This window comes from Microtus oregoni, unplaced genomic scaffold (assembly GCF_018167655.1).
Source record: "Microtus oregoni isolate MIOR12 unplaced genomic scaffold, Mior012 000047F_ref0000412, whole genome shotgun sequence".
Classification (NCBI taxonomy): domain Eukaryota; kingdom Metazoa; phylum Chordata; class Mammalia; order Rodentia; family Cricetidae; genus Microtus; species Microtus oregoni.
Window position 1 is genome coordinate 15652575 of NW_024543221.1, and position 18136 is coordinate 15670710.

Here is an 18136-nt window from a genome sequence, read left to right on the forward strand (position 1 = left end):
TGATATTGCCTAAGTTGTAGGAACAATGGTGAGCCTCTTTTAAAAAGCCACTTGCATCCCAGCCCTTGAGACTGGAAAATGCCTTTGTGAATTGCTTGTAAGCAGCAAATCCCTTTATGAGCTGGCTTACCCTGAGGATTAGCAGCAAGGACGAAGACTGGGGAGCAAGAGTGGCAGAGGATCTCGGTGACTGTACCAAAGCCATCCAGCTTTCCTTTCCAGAAAAAACAAATTAGATACGTTTTCTTTGTATTTTCTTTCTAATATTATTACAAAGACATATTTTGTAAACATTACTGTATTTTGAGAATATAAGTGTTATATAACCACTTTTGTGGCAAAAAGAGAGTGCTATTTCAGAAATTATTAGATATCAATTTTATAGATCCTGTGTCTGACCACTGAAGAAATGTGGCTATTCAGTAAGGAGCAGAGCAACCTGAGTGCTGGTTCTCACAGACTGGACTCCAGGGGAGGTGGACAGTAGGCAAGCCTACAGAAGGAAAGCAGACAGACACTGGAGAGTGGACGGCAGGGAGCCAAGGCCAGAGGATGCTGCTGTGTCATCCACCCAGTGGGTGGAAGAGTGCTGGGCGAAGCCTAGGTTGTTAAAATTGTGTCCCAGAGGAAAACTCTCTGCAAAGTGAGCCTAAGTGTGGGTGAATGCTCAGCTTTCATTCAGGAGATCTGTACTGCCAGGAATCACGTGACCTTCTGTCTTGTCTTCTAGGAGCCTTTCCTCCTCCCCAGGGCCAGAAGGAAGCTGTTTCCAGGGAGATGACCCTCAGCAACACGTGGATATTCCTCATTCAGTGCTTCGCATTTTTGTCAGGCTATCTGTGGTACCACATCATTCAGTATTTTTACCATTGCCTATTTTAGGAAATGATTTGGACTTGCCACATAGGAGGAGTTCAGACTTCATACATGTGCTTTATTTTACATGTGCAAATCTAAATATACAAATCAAAATATATAAAAAGCAAAGGAAATTCAAATGGATGGATTAATGTTTATCCCCCTTTGGGATATTTTAAAACTCTACTACAATGAGGATCAGTAATACAATGAAGTGCTAATGTATTTTAAGAACTTTTCATGTTTTAAGGAGATACACTCTATCGTATGTTTATGCAAGCATCACACTGGGAGAAGAGGAAATCATAAAATCATCCTAGAAGACTTGGAAAGAAACTGTTGCCACCAGATGCCCTTGGTCATGCCCCAGTTCAGAAGCTGTGCTCCTCTATTAGGGCGGAGCTTCACAGTGTTAATGTGTCCACCCGTCATGCTGAGGACTAGTCACCTTCTCTAACAAGCTGCAGTCCTCAATCCTGGCTGAGGAGCAGTGTCCACTGTCCACGGAACCACTGTATCCTGGGAAGGCTAGCTCACCCAGCACCATGCTAACATGTGCTAGTGTTCTCCCTCTGTCAGGGAAGGGGAGCACCACTTTCTCTTTGGTATAGAAGGCACATCATCGAGTGATAATTGTAGTTTACAAAATGCACTTTTATCAGATGCAAATATAACAAAGGGTAGTAACAGCCGGAAACAAAAGGAAGCCTCGTCATGAGCAGGCTCTCAGGAGGCTGTCCTGTCTGCGTGCTTGCCCATGATGCACCTCCCTGACCCCACTCCCCTCCCCCAACTTTAACATAGTAGCACCAAATGTATTTGAGGGCAGTTAAAGCAAATTAATGCAAACATTTAAATGACCAGTTTAAGGGAAGTAGACTAGCATATTAGGAAATAAAACATAGAAGCAGACATTGGCTTGCAGTATTGACAGGGCCTCCAGGTGCCTCCAGAATCTGTGCAGACATCAGTGTGTTCTGTCATTATGTCAAGCGGCTGCTCTTCTCAGGGTAGCAGGACCAGGAGACGGCAACTCAGGACACCTCCCAGTCTCTTCCAGTTGTTTTTGAAGAGGGCAGAGTCAGGCAAGTTTCTGTCATTGTGTTCTTGTGATTTACCTCACAGGAGAACCAGACTTTGCAAAAAGTACAGACACTGCATCAGTATTGAGACAGAGGGTTTGGTTTAGGATAATAAAATGTTTAAACCTGAATAAGGCAGCTGGAGTTTCGCGTGGCATGAACACTGTAGATTCCCCTATTGTGGCTAACAGCACAAATAACAATTCTGAGAAATAGGCTGTAAAACAAAAGTAAAGACTAATGTTTTCTGTTTTTCAAATAAAGCAAAAAAAAAAAAAAAAGAGGAAAAGATGCAAATTTCCCCACTTGTACGGGAAAGGCTGAACTACACCAAATAAAAGCTTCATCTTCAGCAAACCCAGAGCACATGTGGAAGGGAATGACATGTTAGCTGGCGTACCTCACCACACCACACCACTGCTGTTACTCTGCAGGAGACCTCTGTTTGCTCTGGTTTACAGTGACAGTGAATAGGTGGAGAAAGCTGCTTCACCTGGAAATGACGGGCAGCCAGAGAGAAGCTGCTCAGTGCTTCTATCTGAGGCCCAGGAAAGGCTGGGTGAATCTAATGGAGGCATCAGCCGGCCATCTGGGGGAGAAGTTGTTCACTAGCTAGCAGCCTATTTAAGCCACAGACTGCAGTGGCCAGCTCCTAGGACATGATCTTTGAATATACCGTACATGGGGAACCCGCTCCCCTAAGAGGCATCACTTTCAGATGCAGTTTGATTTTCACAGTCTCTAGAGTGACAAATAATGATAGATTTGTGTAACTTTTGATAATATACCTGAGCTACAAATAGATATGTATTTGATCTGTCCTACACATCTTCAGTTCATTCAACGTGTCTTCTGTGTGCAAAGCCTGTTTGAGAGTATTGATAGTAGTTCCTTATCCGGAACTGGAGTCCACCTGCCTGAGCTAATTAGGAAATGTGAAGAACAGGTATTCTTCCTAACAGTCTGGGGAAACTGCAATATGCCACTGTAGAGAACAGAATAAATTTCCCATTTGTACTGTGTGTGAAGAAAGGAAATTAATGTCTCAAGATAGGAGGAAAAGTGAGTAAAGCCACACCAGTTTGTAAAGGCATCCTTTAGGGTTGCTGCTCTTTGTCCTCAGCTGCAGAGAGGCTGGGCAACTCGCTGCTAGAGTCCTTGGACCACAGACAAGACCGAGCAACAGCTCACCTCGCCCAGTTTCAGAAATACATGTGTGACTGAGCAGCCCATAAGCAGTGGAAGCAAAGAAAAGCCAGAAAGGGATGAAGCTTGAATGGATGAACTAGTTAGACGAGAATTTAGTAAAGTGTGAAGCGATAGCTGTGGGTTCAGATCTGTCATTTATTAGTGTTTGGTGTTACAGCTCTTAAATTCCTATCGCAAAGAACTTGGGATTGCTGAATAAGTAGTCAATTACAGGGTAGTTAATTCAGTATTAAGTCATAGGAAGCCAAACAATAATTTTTTGTAGGAATTTCAGACAACCAGCAGGAAGAGAAGGCACCAAAGCCAGCATAACCTGTGGGCTGGACGGGCATCTCTGAACAAGACAGAGTTGGTGCAGCTGAAATTGGCCCACCCATTGCGGCCTCTGATGTGGTCGTCTGGATCAGTGTTGGAAATGCCGCTTCATTCATGGCCATGTGTGTGGCTCCCTTCTTATTAATTTGTCTTAGTGATGTGTTTTGACAATCAGTAAACACCGAAGACTCTTATCAACTTGGTCCCGGTTGTAGTCACAGAAAGTAGTCTTTGACCACAGGAGTCTTCTGTGTCCCATTCATGTTTGTTTGCATTACTGAACAGGAGGAGTTAACTAATGTTTTGTGGTTTTTATCCTTTTCTTTGAAGTCACTGCACAACAGTGAACAGAGAATTTTCCTCCAGAGTTACTATTACAGAAAGTGTATTCAGCTCTGTCCCACAAAGGGTGGAAGATAATGGTGTCTTCTATGGGATTTTTGCCCTATGAGTGCTGTGAGCCTTCCAGCTGCAGGCAGGAGAGTCAAAGGAGCTCTGAGTTACAGGTGTGCTAGTTCGTGTCGTGATGGGTAGACACTGTTTGGGACCAAAACCACCTAAGTTGGAAATTTCTGGATCACAGAGGAGCCTGGCATACTCTGAAGCAGTCAGTGGTTGGTGCTGTGTGGCAGTCATTTTGTATCAGCCCCCAGTAGTTACCAAGTGGGCTCTGAGAAGAAGCTGCAGGTTCCCAACTGTTGGGGAAGAATGGCATAGTCACGTAAGGTGCAGTCTTGGGCTATCTGCAGAAATGCCATCTGAGGAATTTTTACATTTAATATTTTTTTAAAACAGTCTTAAAGAGCAAAAAAAATGTATGTATATTATAGTTGCAAAGTATGCAGATGCTTTGAATGATTTTATTTTTATTGTGTAAAACTGTTGAACACGACTGTGGTGCACAAATTCTTTACATGTAAGGAGCCTGCATTTTACAGGAACATCTTTTGATTGGGTAATGAGACAGTTATACATTCAACTGCCATTGTTTTTATTAAGTGCTTTCACTTCCTTTGCAATTATTACAAAGTTGTATTTATTTTCTACAGATGCATTTTTGTTTTCATAATGCTGTAATGTTTACTTCAGCTTGTTGAACTTTCTTTGTGATCCGCATGTCACAGTGTGTTTTAAGAATGTCTGTAAAGGCTGAGGAAACTGCAATTTACTTCTGTAAAGGGCTGGTCACGTGTGGATCTGGTTTCTGAATGCATTAGGGATGATTTTACCAGATTACCTTTTCAGAAACTTAGATATTGTGAATACCAAAAGAAGCATTTTCTCAGCAAAAATTAATAGCTGGTTCTATTTTTTTTTAATGTAGAGAAAATAAAGTTGATTCTTTTTTTTCCAAAACAATGCTTTTAATTCTTAATAGTGGGGACGGGTATCTGTGCTGTGCTGGAGCTTCACAGTGTGAACCGCTGGCGCTCGTGCCTGGAGCTCAGCATTCAGTGGCTGGTGAGAAAACCATCTGCTTCCTTCCAGGACTTAAAAGATTTGCCCTTCCTCAAGTCTTCTCATTTGTTGCGTGATGGTAAATGTTTAGCAGTCCTCTCTCTTGGAGAAAATTAGGTATGTAAGTGCACATACATATGTAATAAATTTTGCTTATAAGAGATATTTAATGCAGTTAGCAAATAATAAAATATAATTGGTTTTTACATTATAATTGTCATTGCTGAACCCTCAGAGCCAACCTGTGACTGAATATCAACCATGATTTGATTGATAGCGTGATGTCCTGATACCTAACCATCTCCACATAGACTGTTAATCAATCTAGTGTTTGACTTATTACTAGACTCTTACCCTTGTACAGAGCCTCCTTTTAGCTTCAGCATTAATTAGTTTAGATAATTCATTTTTAATTATATTAAAACCCTAAAATTAAATAAGAAGCCAGTCGATGGTGCACACCTTTAATGCCGGCACTCAGAAAGCAGAGCAGGCAGATCTCTGAGTTTGAGGCCAGCCTGGTCTACAGCATGAATTAGTTCCAGGACAGCCAGGGCTACACAGAGAAACCTTGTCTCAAAAAACCAAAACCAGTAAACAATTGATCACCTCTTGGAGGCAAGTCAGAAAGTCAGAGCTACCTTCACCTCAATACTGTCGTCTTTCTGTGTTTTGATTTGACTTCATTATTATTAGCATTGGATACAATTCTCAGAATTGATTTACTCATTGCTCCTTGCAGGTTGTGAATTGTGGGAAAAGCACGGATATGGCCGTGGGGAGTCTGACGGCAGATAGCCTTTCAGGGCGCACGGTGGCCAGCACATGGCCAGCACGCTTCGCCTCTCGGAGCTGAGTAAATGCAGGACAAAGCATTGATGGTTTAATTACTTGTTTGTAAAATATGTTTGACCCTGTTGAGAACTTTTAATGTATTAAAATATCTCGCACAATCCTACCAAATAAGTTAAGTAGTTAGCGTTCAGTCTACCTCTTCTTTTCCTGGCTGGATTTAGGCTGCTGGTTGGGGGAGGCTGCAGTTTTATTTCCCCTATGAAGTACTTTATGTGGAGAACAGCAGATTTGGGGCTCTCTGAGATCTGTTGCTGACCAGCCCTACACCCCACAAGGTGGGGGAAAGCCATTGTTTTTAATTCCCACTTAATATGAAAATGTTTGTTTTAGAAAAATGTTTCTTGCTGGTGAAAAATGTATTTTTAAAAGGAAAAACCAAATCCTCTTTTGGTCCGAGGAGTCAGCTGTATGAGCAGGTGTGACCGTGTCATAACATGCTGATGTCATAGAAATCAATAAATTTTTACCTCTCAGGAGTCGGTGACCTTGTTCTTAACTCTTAAAGGCTGGAGAAACAGACTGGAGAGGCCCACAGTTCAGGATGCACAGAACCAAACAGAGATGCAGCATGGGGGAGGGGGGGCTGGCTGACCACCAGAGAAAGTGGGCCTCTTTCACAGTCAGGAAAACACTCTGCAGTGGGTATGAAAGCCTGCGCACAAGGGAGAAAACGAAGCACTTCTTTTCTGTTGGTAACCAAGGAGCACCATGGTGCCCACGCCCTGGAGACACTCTGGGGATGGAGACAGGCGCTTGTTTGGCTGAAGCAGGAAAATTAACCACATGTGTGACTGTGTGCCATCTTCACGCTTGGTGGCCCCTGAGGCCACAGGAGGCATCTGGTCCCCTGGGACTGGAGTTACAGACAATTGTAAGTTGTTCTCTGGAAGAGAAGCAAGAACTTAACCGCCGAGCCATCTTTCCAGCCCCGCTTGGTGTTAGTGAGAAAATGTGGAGCTAAGTAAGAGGCCCTAAAGATTCCAGTTACGGTTTGTGTTCCTCTATTTCACTTTGGGTCCCAAAACTACCAAGTCTAACCTGCAGTTTTCTGTCAGTTGATACTGTATCGGGACCAGCTGGTGGCCAGTTGAGGGTGAAGAAAATAGGTACCCAAAAGTCGAACGATCAGAACTGGAGTGCTGAGAAGAGGAACCCAAAATATTGGGTGATAAAGGGCAGGTCAGATGCTGCTGTCCACAGCAGGTGTGCAGATAACAGACTCTGCCATGGTTAGTGATAGAAGAAAGTCAACTTCCATATCTCCTCTGTCCTCAGGCTGCCTGTCATTCATGTGTACCTCCCATTCAGGTGACTGTCCCCTGAACAGGAGAAAGACATACCTAAGTCATTAGGAATCTCCATCAGGAGGCCCAACTAAGGGACTCTTGGCAATGCTGATGACTCAAGCCCTTCGTTTAACCACGGCCCCTAAATCCACAGTAAAGCCTTTTGTTTACCCTGGTGTGTGTATGTTCCAGTAGGGACGAAGGGTGGCACCAGTATTTGGGCTGGTCTTGGATACCTTGACTTCTGGGACAATGGGCAGTGGCAACTCAGGGCTTCCAAAAACACAAGTAGAAGCCAACAAGACCTTGTAGAATACAACCCAGGAACAGCGTCACTTTCTTAATATTCATTTACCTTTTAATTCATTTTACATTCCAACCAAGGTTCTCCCTCCCACCTGCCCTTGCCTCCCGAACCCAGCCCCCCCCCATCTACTCCTCCCAACAGGTCAGGGCTCCCATGGGGAGTCGACACAGCTTGGCACACTAATTTGGGGCAGGACCAAGCCCCTCCCTTTTGCATTAAGTCTTCGCATGCCATCCCTTCAGAGGGAATGTGTTCTAACAAGCCAGCTCCTGTACCAGGGTAGGTCCTGGTCCTACTGCCAGGGGCCCCTCAGATAGTCCAAGCTTCACGACTGACTCCCACATACAGAGGGGCCTAGTTCAGATGCCTGGAGCTCTCAGCTGTCCAGAGATCGTGAGTTTTCATGAGATTGGTTCAACTGTCTCTGTAGAATTCTCCATCATGATCTTCATCTCCCCTGCTCACACATTCCCTCCCCCCTCTCTCTCTGACTAGACTGGTGCTTAGTTGTGGATCTTTACATCTAATTCCCTCAGTTACTGGAGCTGTGGATTGTAGTCTGGTTCTCCTTTGCTTTGTTCTATATCTTCTATCCACTTATGAGTAATCGTAGCAACTCGGAGTGACTGAAGCTAGGTGGAAGGTTCAAGGCTGGACTGGGGGTGTGCGGACTTGGAGACCAATGTAGGCTAACGTGATTTTGTTGGCGAGCTGTCTGAATGGTCTGTGGAACTGATGTGCGTACAGGTCATTGACCTTTGAGGTTTTAGAGTGAGTGGGAACTTCGGCATTTCCTTCTTTGGGGACAGTGGGTTTTCTTGTGCAATTCAACCCGTTGCCAGTGGAGTCAGGCAGCCGCTTAGAGAACTGAGGGCCTAATAATCTCTCAGTCTCCAAATCGGAAGATGGCTTCGTGGGTGTCTAAAAAATGTCGGAACTGGAGAGGGGCTCAGTAGGTAAGAAAGAGGACCCGAGTTCAATTCCCAGCACCCGCGTTGGGCAGCTCACGACTGCTTGTATCTCAGGACAGGGGTTTAGATACACTCTTCTGAACCCAGCAGCACACACATGCCAACATGATTTTAAATAGTCTCTTTCATACAGAATGCTGAGGATTAAGTATACGTGTTGAAAGGATTTCAAAGCTCTACAGTTTCATGTTCCTCAGTGCTGAAGTAAACATGATAGCCCCAAGCTATCAATCCTTCAGATTGATCTCTTAGAATGTCCCCCTGAGGTTTGGCAGAGACACCATTAACCACTAAAAAAAGTTGGAAGTCTGTGGCTTTATCTTTTTCCATGTGGAGGTGACGTGTTTTGCTCTGTTTGGTGGGAAAGGGAGAGAATGCCTTCATTTCAAGCTGAAGGGAAGAGACTCCAATCCCATAATACTTCTGTCGTGAATTCTAGGTCTGAAACCTGAAGAGAGCAGCTAGCAGCACCTGGTGTCATGTGTTCATCCATCACAGTCAGGACCCACAGATAGAGAGAGGACCAGGATCTGAGGCCCTACCCTGGAGTTGAACCCCAACTCTGGCCATTGACAAATATTTTTTGTAGTAAGGAGGGGGCCACTTGTTGGTTCCCGGCTGCTTAGCCCCGAAATAATCACACAGAAACTATATTAATTAAATCACGGCTTGGCCCATTAGCTCTAGCTTCTTATTGGCTAACCCTTACATATTAATTTAACCCATTTCTAGTGGTTTACCAGCTAAAGTTCCCAGCGGCTATCTCCTATGTATCCATGGGTTCTCTCTGACTCTGCCCTTTTTCCTCCCAGCATTCAGCTTAGTTTTCCCTGCCTACCTAACTTCTGCCCTGCTATAGGTGGACCACTATAGCAGTTTCTTTATCTGTTAATGGTAATCACAGCATACAGAGGGAAATCCCACATCAATTTTTTTTTGAACTTCACTCCTTGTGTGTCAAATGGGAAAGTCAAGGAACGATCCTCACATACTAAATGAGACATTGTACATTCAGCACAGAAGACGGGTGTACTTTGTCCTGAAGAAGTGCTCTGCCCCAGTTAGGCCCAGCGGAGGACTTGAAGACGTTCTGGCCTAGCTGTACCTTTACTCCAGATGTCCCATCTTGTTCACAGAGGCTAACAGTTATGGGTGCCCATTAACTGTCAGCATAGACAGACTTAATGAACGTAGCCGTACAGCTGCCCCCACACAGACGATCCAGTGCCCTCAGACAGCAGCATGAAAGAGCTTTGAGGCTGGAGAAGCAATTAGGAAGGGCAGGGAGACTGGGGCTTAAGGGGGAAACCAGATCTGCCAGACAGAAGACATTACACACTCTTCATAGAGATCTATTTCTGCTTCTGAGACATGATGTCACCTGTGATGTGGACCTTGAACTAATCGGAAGGGAGAGATAATTTCTGGTATTTGAAAGTTGTCCTCTGGCTCTTAGGATAGTAAACACGGCATCAAAGGCCCCTGAAGCTTCAGGCAGGAAAGCAGTCCTGCCCTAATCTGTCCAGTTCCACCAGTCCCTGAGCTTGCCTTGAAATCTGACACTTTGCACTACTAAGTGCTGTTCTGGGTGCTCAATTCTGAGGAACCGGGTACCACAGTCGGCAGAAGTTTCTGTGTTTGTTACCTTGGGCAATTGTGGAGGGAGCCTCTGGGACCCTGCTTGGCTCTTTCATCTTTAAACAATGTCACACACACATGAAGAACTCATTTTGGCTCCTACCATCTTAGGACATCTGAGGGAAAAGGCACTCCACTACCCACAGCTTGGGGAGTGGGGGACGGCTGAGCACAAGGAAGCAGAACTGGCTTCTCTTGAAGGCTTCTAGATGAGGTGAGAACCCAGGGTGGCTACGGAGAGAAGATGGCTACTCCGGCAGGTTCGCTGGTTCTCTTTGAGAATGTCTACCACACAGCAGAGAGGAGGGGACACAGGACCAGCACTTGAGTGGAGTCCATGGGAACAGGCACTCCCTTGTCACTGGATGATGTCACACAGAGGCGGGGCACTTTGGTGTCAGGGTGAGCATGGGTGGGGAACTCCAGCTGGGGAGGGTGGGCAGAACTGGTCCTATTCCTTGTCCCTCTCCTCCCCCTCCCCCGAGTGCCTTTGTCACAGGGAGCCAGATCAAAGCCTCCATTGTGCTGGCTTTTCTGTTGTTCTCAGGGGAGGGAGGAGCAGTGAGCTCAGCAAGTCCTTGCTCTCCAGCTTTCCCCACCAGGAGCAGCTGTCATTGGAGTGACCCAGAGCGATGTAAAATTGCTGAGGTCCTGATTCAAAGCATTAAGAATTATGACAATGTTCAGAACACCAAAGCAAAGGGAGGTCACACTCTCAAAATGTCAGCCCTTGGAGTACCAGCACCCAGGGTCCCACCCCTAACCCAGAAGCAATTTGCAACTGATATCTTCTAGCAAAGGGGAAATCAGCTTTCTCCAATGGAGTGTCGGGGTATTGCAAACACACTCCAGGGCAGACCCCATGCTCCCAAGCAGCTGGCCAACACAAAACAAATTCAGCTTTGTTAGGGTTTTTGGGGGGATTTTGTTTTATTTTGTCATTTTTTGTCTTGTTGGGGTTTTGTTTTGATTTTCATTATTTAATTTTATTTATTTGAGAAAGTGAGAACATGAAGTCAGGTAGTAGGGGGATGGGGAGGATCTGAGGAGAGTTGGGAGAGAAGAAAGCATAATTGAAATATATTGTATAAAAATTTAATTAAAATAATACAAATATATAGATATAAGTCCTGCCATAAGGACCACCAAGGAGGAAATCTGGTCCCTGGGTGAGAAGTCAGACCTCTGAAGTAGGGAGCCCAGCCTCCAAGGAGGCAAGAGGAGGACGTGGTGATCACTTGAGGAGACCTCAGTGTTTGCTCTCTGACACTCTTCCCCTGCAATGAATAAGTAGAGGCAAGAAAAAAATGCTCAACTCTAAAGGGTCCTGAATGGAGCCCCCATGACACAAGGCACCCAGCAGCTTCTATCTGTCCCCCAAGTGGGTTCCCCTGGTGTGGCAGAAGCTTCAAGGATCAAAGCACATATGTCTGAGGTGGGAAGCCGTCCAAAGTGGATCCCTTGGGACTTCACCTGTTGTCAAAGTGGAGCGCCAAGGGAATATGGCAGCGCTAAGAGGAATAGAATATATATTTCTTATATAAACTATATATATATATATATATATATATATATATATATATATAGTGTGTATATATATGGCATAGCCAGGGCCTCTGGGTATCCTGGGTATAGCCTTCCAACAGAATGTGGGCAGAGGTCACAAGATCTATGGTTCCTCTCTCCACCTCTGTGTTACGAGGACCAACACAGAAGCTGAAGAGTTGAGCAGTGGGGTGGGACCAGTAGGCTGTTGTCTCCCTAGAATGTTTACTGAAAAGAGACAGACAACACACAGGCTGTGTCACCATTACAGCTGCTGGGGACAGAACAGATAGCATTGTTACGGGGTTTTGGTAGGATTCATTTTCTTTGTCAATTAAAGAATTAAAAGGCAGGGAAAACTTCATACATAGCAGGTAAAGAGTAACAAACTGTTGCAGGTGAAGAAGCTTGCTTGTGCATACACAGCAAAGCAAAGCACACACACAGTGAAACACACACACACACAGAGTGCAAAGTGTACAGAAACACTCCCCAAAGCAGAGGGGATGAGGTCTATTTCCCCTGAAAGTCTGGGGTGTTTGGGGTGGCTTGGATCATCCCCTAATTTTGGCCAGTCAACTTAAGCAAAGGAAGAGAAGCTGACGTGTCCACGGCTCCTTGTGAAGCTGTTTAGGACTAGCCCTGAACATACTGACCAGCCTGGATCAGTCAGCTGGAATGGGGCGGGGGGGGGGAAGCCGGCCAGGCATTTGTCCTGGGCCAGGAAGAAGAGGAAGCCAGAAATATGCCATATTTTCTGCCTGTTTTGTTTTTCAAAATAGATAGGGTTTCTCTGTGTAGCCCTGGCTGTCCTGGAACTCACTCTGTATTCCAGGCTGTCCTCAAAATCAGAGATCCCCTTGCCTCTTCCACCCAAGTGCTGGAATTAAAGCCATACACCATCACAGTCCAGAACCATCTTGTTTATCTATCTGTCTGCCTGTCAGGAATTTGTCTAGGTCCTAATTGAGTCCTCACTGAGATGAAGGACTGAGGGAGGGGTCACCCTCAGAGGCTTCCCAAAGAGTGGGATGAGCTTTGGGTTGGCAGAAGATCAACTCTTGTAACCCATTCTCCCCCTCCGGCTGCTCTTGGTGCCTGGCTTGCTCTCAGCAGACTGCTAACAAGCCTGCCAAGCTCTTTCCCGCCTCAAGGCTCTCTCCTTTGGCCACATTTCTTAGAAAACACTTCCTACACTCTGGCTGCCTCTGACATTATTCTGAGGGACTGGTTGGCAGGTTGCCCAGCCCAGAGCAGAGGAGCAAGCCTGTGAGCATCATTATCTGTGAGGGAAGAGCCAGGCTAAGCAAACCAGCACTCTAGGGTACGCCGAGACAGCCAGCTTCCCATCTGCAGGTTCACCTCATGGCAAGCCTGTGAGAGGAGCAGCCACAACTAAATGACCCCCACTTCTCTGCCTTCGCCGCATCCCCAGGCTCTCCTCCTGGCACGCCCACACTTTGTTTCTTGGAGCTTGTTAGATTGACACATCTGAACTGCCGGAAGAGGCTGATTGTGAGTGGTGGGGATAACTTGATCCCGAGTCACAGCCAGGTTCACATTGTTGGAGCTCTAAGTCCTAAGGAAGATGCTTGGATTTTTCTGAACTTATGACTTCTCTGGCAGACGAGGTTATTATGCCTGCTGTCTGCCTGTTGGGTTCTCAGAGGGTCATCCAGGCGGGAATGTGTCAACACAAGGGTGAGTCCAGTGGTCACCAGGAACATGAGCTACCCATTAGAAAAATAAGCTTTCACGCTGGGTTTGGCACCATCTATCCATCCACCAGGCCTAGTATTGGCTTGGACCTGAGATGAGATCCTGAGATGTTTTCTAGGACATGTGACAGGGTAGGGAAGTCTCCCCATCCCCTGAGTCTGCACATTGGAAAATCCATCCAGATTGATAATGTGGAGAGGGGGGCCTGCGAAGGGGTCAGGAGGGTGCTGCCCTTGAATGGGGTTGATGCTGGTCACAGGGCTTAGTCACTGTGGGAGTGGATTAGAGGTTCCTGAAATAGTTGAGCCCCTTTCCTCTTGCTCTTGTGTATGTTTGCTACAACAGTGCCTTGCTGTAGCAGAGGCTAGCCTAGAATTCCCTATGGAGCCTAGGCTGGCCTTGAGCTGTGGAGAACCCTTCACCCCCAGCCCTGTTCTCAGAATCTGATGGAAATCCAGCTTCTCCTGGGTAGTCTGCCACTTCCAAGACAGGACTTGGTATTAATCACCCAAGCTCTGTGCTGCCTGCTTCATGTTCCATCTCTAATATAAGATTTTTGCTACCAAGGATGTACATCTAGTGAAAGAGACCAAAGCCATGGCTGGTCCAAGGACCTGGACTAGAGATGGTGGGATTTCAGAGCCTGTTGTCATCCTTAGACAGGACCATGGACAGTAGGGTGGCATCCCATGGCGCTGGCAGTAGCCATGCCCAGGAAGTCAGGACAGAGTGGTTAGTGCAGGACTGTGAGCACTTGATTTTTGACTCAAGCTAAGCCACAAACTCACCGCTGTGCCCGCTACGAATGTGTTGAAGAGGAGCCGGCACACAGAACACTCCCGGCATGCTTGGGACAATGGCCAGCCTGGAGGCACGTGCCCGATACACAGTAGCTAAGCGGGTACGGAGTTCTCGCTAATATCCAGCATTTGTTCACTGAGGACGTCGGCGCTCCTGAGCACTGGTACACCCAGAGTGGGTGGCTGCTGGTTGGATGCTCACACTGTGATTTTGCTCCCCGATGATCCCCCATGGAGGGTGCAGCCTAACATCCCTAGGTTCCAGAATGGGACGGATAGATGCTGGCACAGGTTAGGTCCATGTAACTGCCGTGCTGCTTATAATGACATCCATGACTCTGGGTATTTTTTAATCTCATCTTACCTAATACATTCATCTCCTGGGGCTGCCATAATCAACTGATCCAAACAGGTCTGCTTCAAACAACAGAAATGTGTTAACAGGAATTTGGATGCTAGACGTCCTACATCATGGTGTTAATGAGGCTGGCTCCTCTCCCCTTGCTTCCGGGGACTCACCGAGATCCTGATGTTTTACCTTCAGTCACCTTTCTTCCCGAGTCTGTCTGAACCCTCTCTTCTCAGGACACTAGTCACTGGATTAAGAGTCCTGAGCACAGGATGGCTTCGTCTGAAGATCCCAGGAGAGCTTTGTCTTATGAGGGAACAAACCAACCACTGTGGCACAAGCCTGCAAGCCCAGCCCTTGGGAGGTGGAGGCGGGAGGACCAGGTCATGGTTATCTTCAGCTGCATAATGAGTTCAAGGCCAGCCTTGGCTATATTGAGGAATTGTCTCAAAAAAAAAAAAAATGTTTCCTGGTTAGTTAGCCTTAGCCGTCAACTTGACAAAACCTAGAATTACCTGGAAAGAGAATTTCAGTCAAGGAATTCCCTCTCAGAATGTGAGCGTGTCTGAGGGCAGGTACTGTTATGATTGTCAGCTGAGATAGACGGGCCCAGCCTGCTGTGGGTGGCACATTCTCCAGGTAGGTGACCTAAACTGTCTGGGAAAGGCAGCTGAGCATACACCTGACTGCCAGCCAGCAGCTCCTCCATGGCTCCTCTTGTCTCTTCGTCTGCAAAGGGAGTTCCGTTGGTGAGAGGCAATGGCTGTCTGGAACAGCAAGTGGGTCCTTCTCTATGTTCCTTACTTAACGCCCTCCATGAGGGACGGTAACTGGACGTGTAACCCAGATAAACCCTCTCCTTCCCAAAGTTGCTCGGTTGGGATGCTTTGCCGACCGAGGAGCAGAAATGGCACTAGAAGAGAGGAGTCCTATTACCCTAAACCCCAGCTGCTGTTTCCTCCTCCTATATACTCTCTAAACCCAGCTCCAGTCCACTGCCTCCAGAAAACCTTCCCTCTCCAGCACTTCCTCCTTCCCCGGTTGATGTTTTCCTTGGTTCCCCACGAACCTGGACACCTCTGTTGTGCCAGAAACTATCGGTCTGTGTCCCTTATGATCCAGAGGGGAGCTCCTGTTTCCTTCTTCCCCTCGCTGAACTATGGCACTCTTGGCTGAGGGAAGGTGAGGGGCCCCCAGTTTGCCTTTCATGGGGTGTTTTGGGTCTGCATATCACCAGTCGAGGCCGCGGAGACTGGGAGATGAGGAAGCAAGCTGTGCACCTGGTCCTCTCCGGGGCGTCTCCCAAGAGGGAAGGACAGAGGTATAGAAGTGACTGGGGGGGGGGGGGGGAGACTTACCTTAAGAATTCAAAGCTTGAATGTGTTTTGAGAAAACAGAGAAGGGGTGAAAAGGCAAGAGAACCCAGATTGTGGGGCAGGGCAGCAGGAGCCCAGAGAAGAAAAGGCAACAGGAATTGCCAACAATGGCCCCTGTGTAGACAGGACCAGAGACACAGGGGAAGGGACACCTGAGTTTCACTCATCCAGCGTCCCCCGAGCTAGGGGGTGGGTTACACAGGCCACTGTATCCACAGCTCCCAGGCCTCTGGTTTCTTTTATTTGTTTGTCTTCCACCTTTCCCCAGTGGAACCCATGGCTAACTTATTTCTGGCCTTCCAGGTCACTGGCCTTCAGCTAGGTCGGCTCTCCCAGGGTGCTGGCCAGAGTCCAAGGTAACCTTGAGATCATTTTGAGTGTTTCTGGTAAATGACCCGGGAGATAGGGTTACCTCGGGATAATGTTCACTCCTATTGTTCACCGCCATGTGAGCTGCAGAAGGAAGGGAACGGGTATGAATTATTGAGGAAATCTCAGGTTCTCACCAGTTCCCTAGTGATTCTGATACTCCCCGAAACCCGAGAGGACTTGACCCTTGGTGCTACAGCTGGGATTGAGCAGGACTCAGAGCTTGCCACAGATTGAGACCCAGAGTCTTGAAGGTTCATTGCAGCCCAATGTGGAAAGACCTGTTTAGGCGTTCCCAAAAGATCTTCAGAGAGGAAGGAGTGACCCGTGGATAGAGAGCCAGATGAGAAATCATTCGCTCTATCTCTAGAAAGATATTCAGTCTGCTGTGGGGGACCTGATCCTGCCCTAAGGGAACTCCTGGCCAGACAGAACACACACACACACACACACACACACACACACACACACACACACACACGGTGGTCCCAGCACTGTAATTGACAATGATGATAACAAGGTACAAGCAAGGCAGTGAGCAGGAGGCTGCTGTAGAGACCTCGCCCAAGGCTAGTACCTAGGTTGCCTCATTCCCCTGAGGCCTCCCTAGTCTCCAGTGCGGAACTATGCCTTCTAAGAATTGACTTAATGCCTGCTAGGTGTCCTCACCACACCCTGGGGTTGCTGTGAAAGGCAGAGGCTGCAGGGTCTTGCTTGCCTATCCCCTTAAGTCCTGGGGGTGGGGGGCGGAGGAGAGATGAGTGGCAGCTCAGGGTCAGTGTCCCTGGTTCCTTCGACTTTGCTTCTCTGAGGCAGCTCACAGGTTTGTTCAGGCTTCCAGCCACTGCCCTTTGACTCACAGTCTTACAGACAGCTGTGTTGCAAAAGTGTGTGTATGTGTGGTGTGTGTGTGCATGTGTATCTTTTCAGGTATGCCTACCAGGTCTGAGGTGCAGCTGTCCAAGCCTGGTGCTTGCACATTTGCACATCTGCAGGGGGCGTGGCCACCTGTGATAACTTCTGTGTGTGCTCAGGTGGTCCCTGCACATATGACTTGGTGTTGGGTTCATGCTCTGGACTCCAGCAAACACGTCGGAAATTTGCTCTCCAGGTTTAAAGTTCAGAGCTCATAGCTGCTCACTGGACAGAGTGTAACCGCCTCCCCGGCTTTGTCCAGAACTGATGTATGCACCTGCTGTCCAAATTCCCCTTTCCTTATTAGTAGGCCACATATCACTGAAAAATTCTCTGTGTGTGTGTGTGTGTGTGTGTGTGTGTGAGAGAGAGAGAGAGAGAGAGAGAGAGAGAGAGAGAGAGAGATCCTTCACATGTAGGAGTACATGTTCATACATGTAGAGGTCAGGGGCCAGCCAAGAAATAGCATCTACCTTTTGTTGCTGTTAAGATTCGGTCTCTCATTGACCTGGAGTTTGTCAAATAGGTTAGGCTGCCGGGCGGTGGTGGCGCACGCCTTTAATCCCAGCACTTGGGAGGCAGAGGCAGGTGGATCTCTGTGAGTTCGAGGCCAGCCTGGTCTACAAGAGCTAGTTCCAGGACAGGCTCCAAAACCACAGAGAAACCCTGTCTAGAAAAAAAAATAGGTTAGGCTGGCTGGCCAGAGAACTGCAGGGAGCCACTGTCTCCACCTCCCCCACGCTGGAGTTAAATAAGTGTGCGCCACACCTCACTCGCCCCCTTGCAGCTTTCCGTGACGTGCCAGATCTTCCCAGCAGGACTGACAGTGCCTTCCCCTCCTTCCTCTCTGGGCGCTTATCCTCAGGCTGGTCATATGACTTCAAGCCACGCCGGGTTGAGAAGCAGACAAGTAAGACACGGTTCTGTCTTCATGAAGCGCACGCCTGTCATGGAGCAAGACCACAGTGGGCTCTGCTCAGCTGCTCAGAGGTGGGCTCTGATAGGCTCCCATAGGGGCCCCGTGAAAGAGGGCGGCATTCCTGCCAGGAACGCGGGCAGCCTTCATACTTCCGGCTCTGAAACT

The 18136-nt window shown here is 47.4% G+C and overlaps 1 protein-coding gene across 5 annotated transcripts in view; it reads left to right on the top strand.

Annotated features, from left to right (window-relative positions):
* Lpgat1 (lysophosphatidylglycerol acyltransferase 1) overlaps nt 1-6253 on the top strand; it is a 63480-nt gene extending 57227 nt beyond the window's left edge. For all 5 annotated transcript variants that reach the window (XM_041635234.1, XM_041635236.1, XM_041635235.1 and 2 more), the window contains one exon: nt 731-6253. In XM_041635234.1, the coding sequence (XP_041491168.1) occupies nt 731-882 (152 nt within the window). In that variant the 3' untranslated portion in view covers nt 883-6253. The remainder of the gene's footprint in view (nt 1-730) is intronic.
* The last annotated feature ends 11883 nt before the right edge of the window (nt 6254-18136 follow it).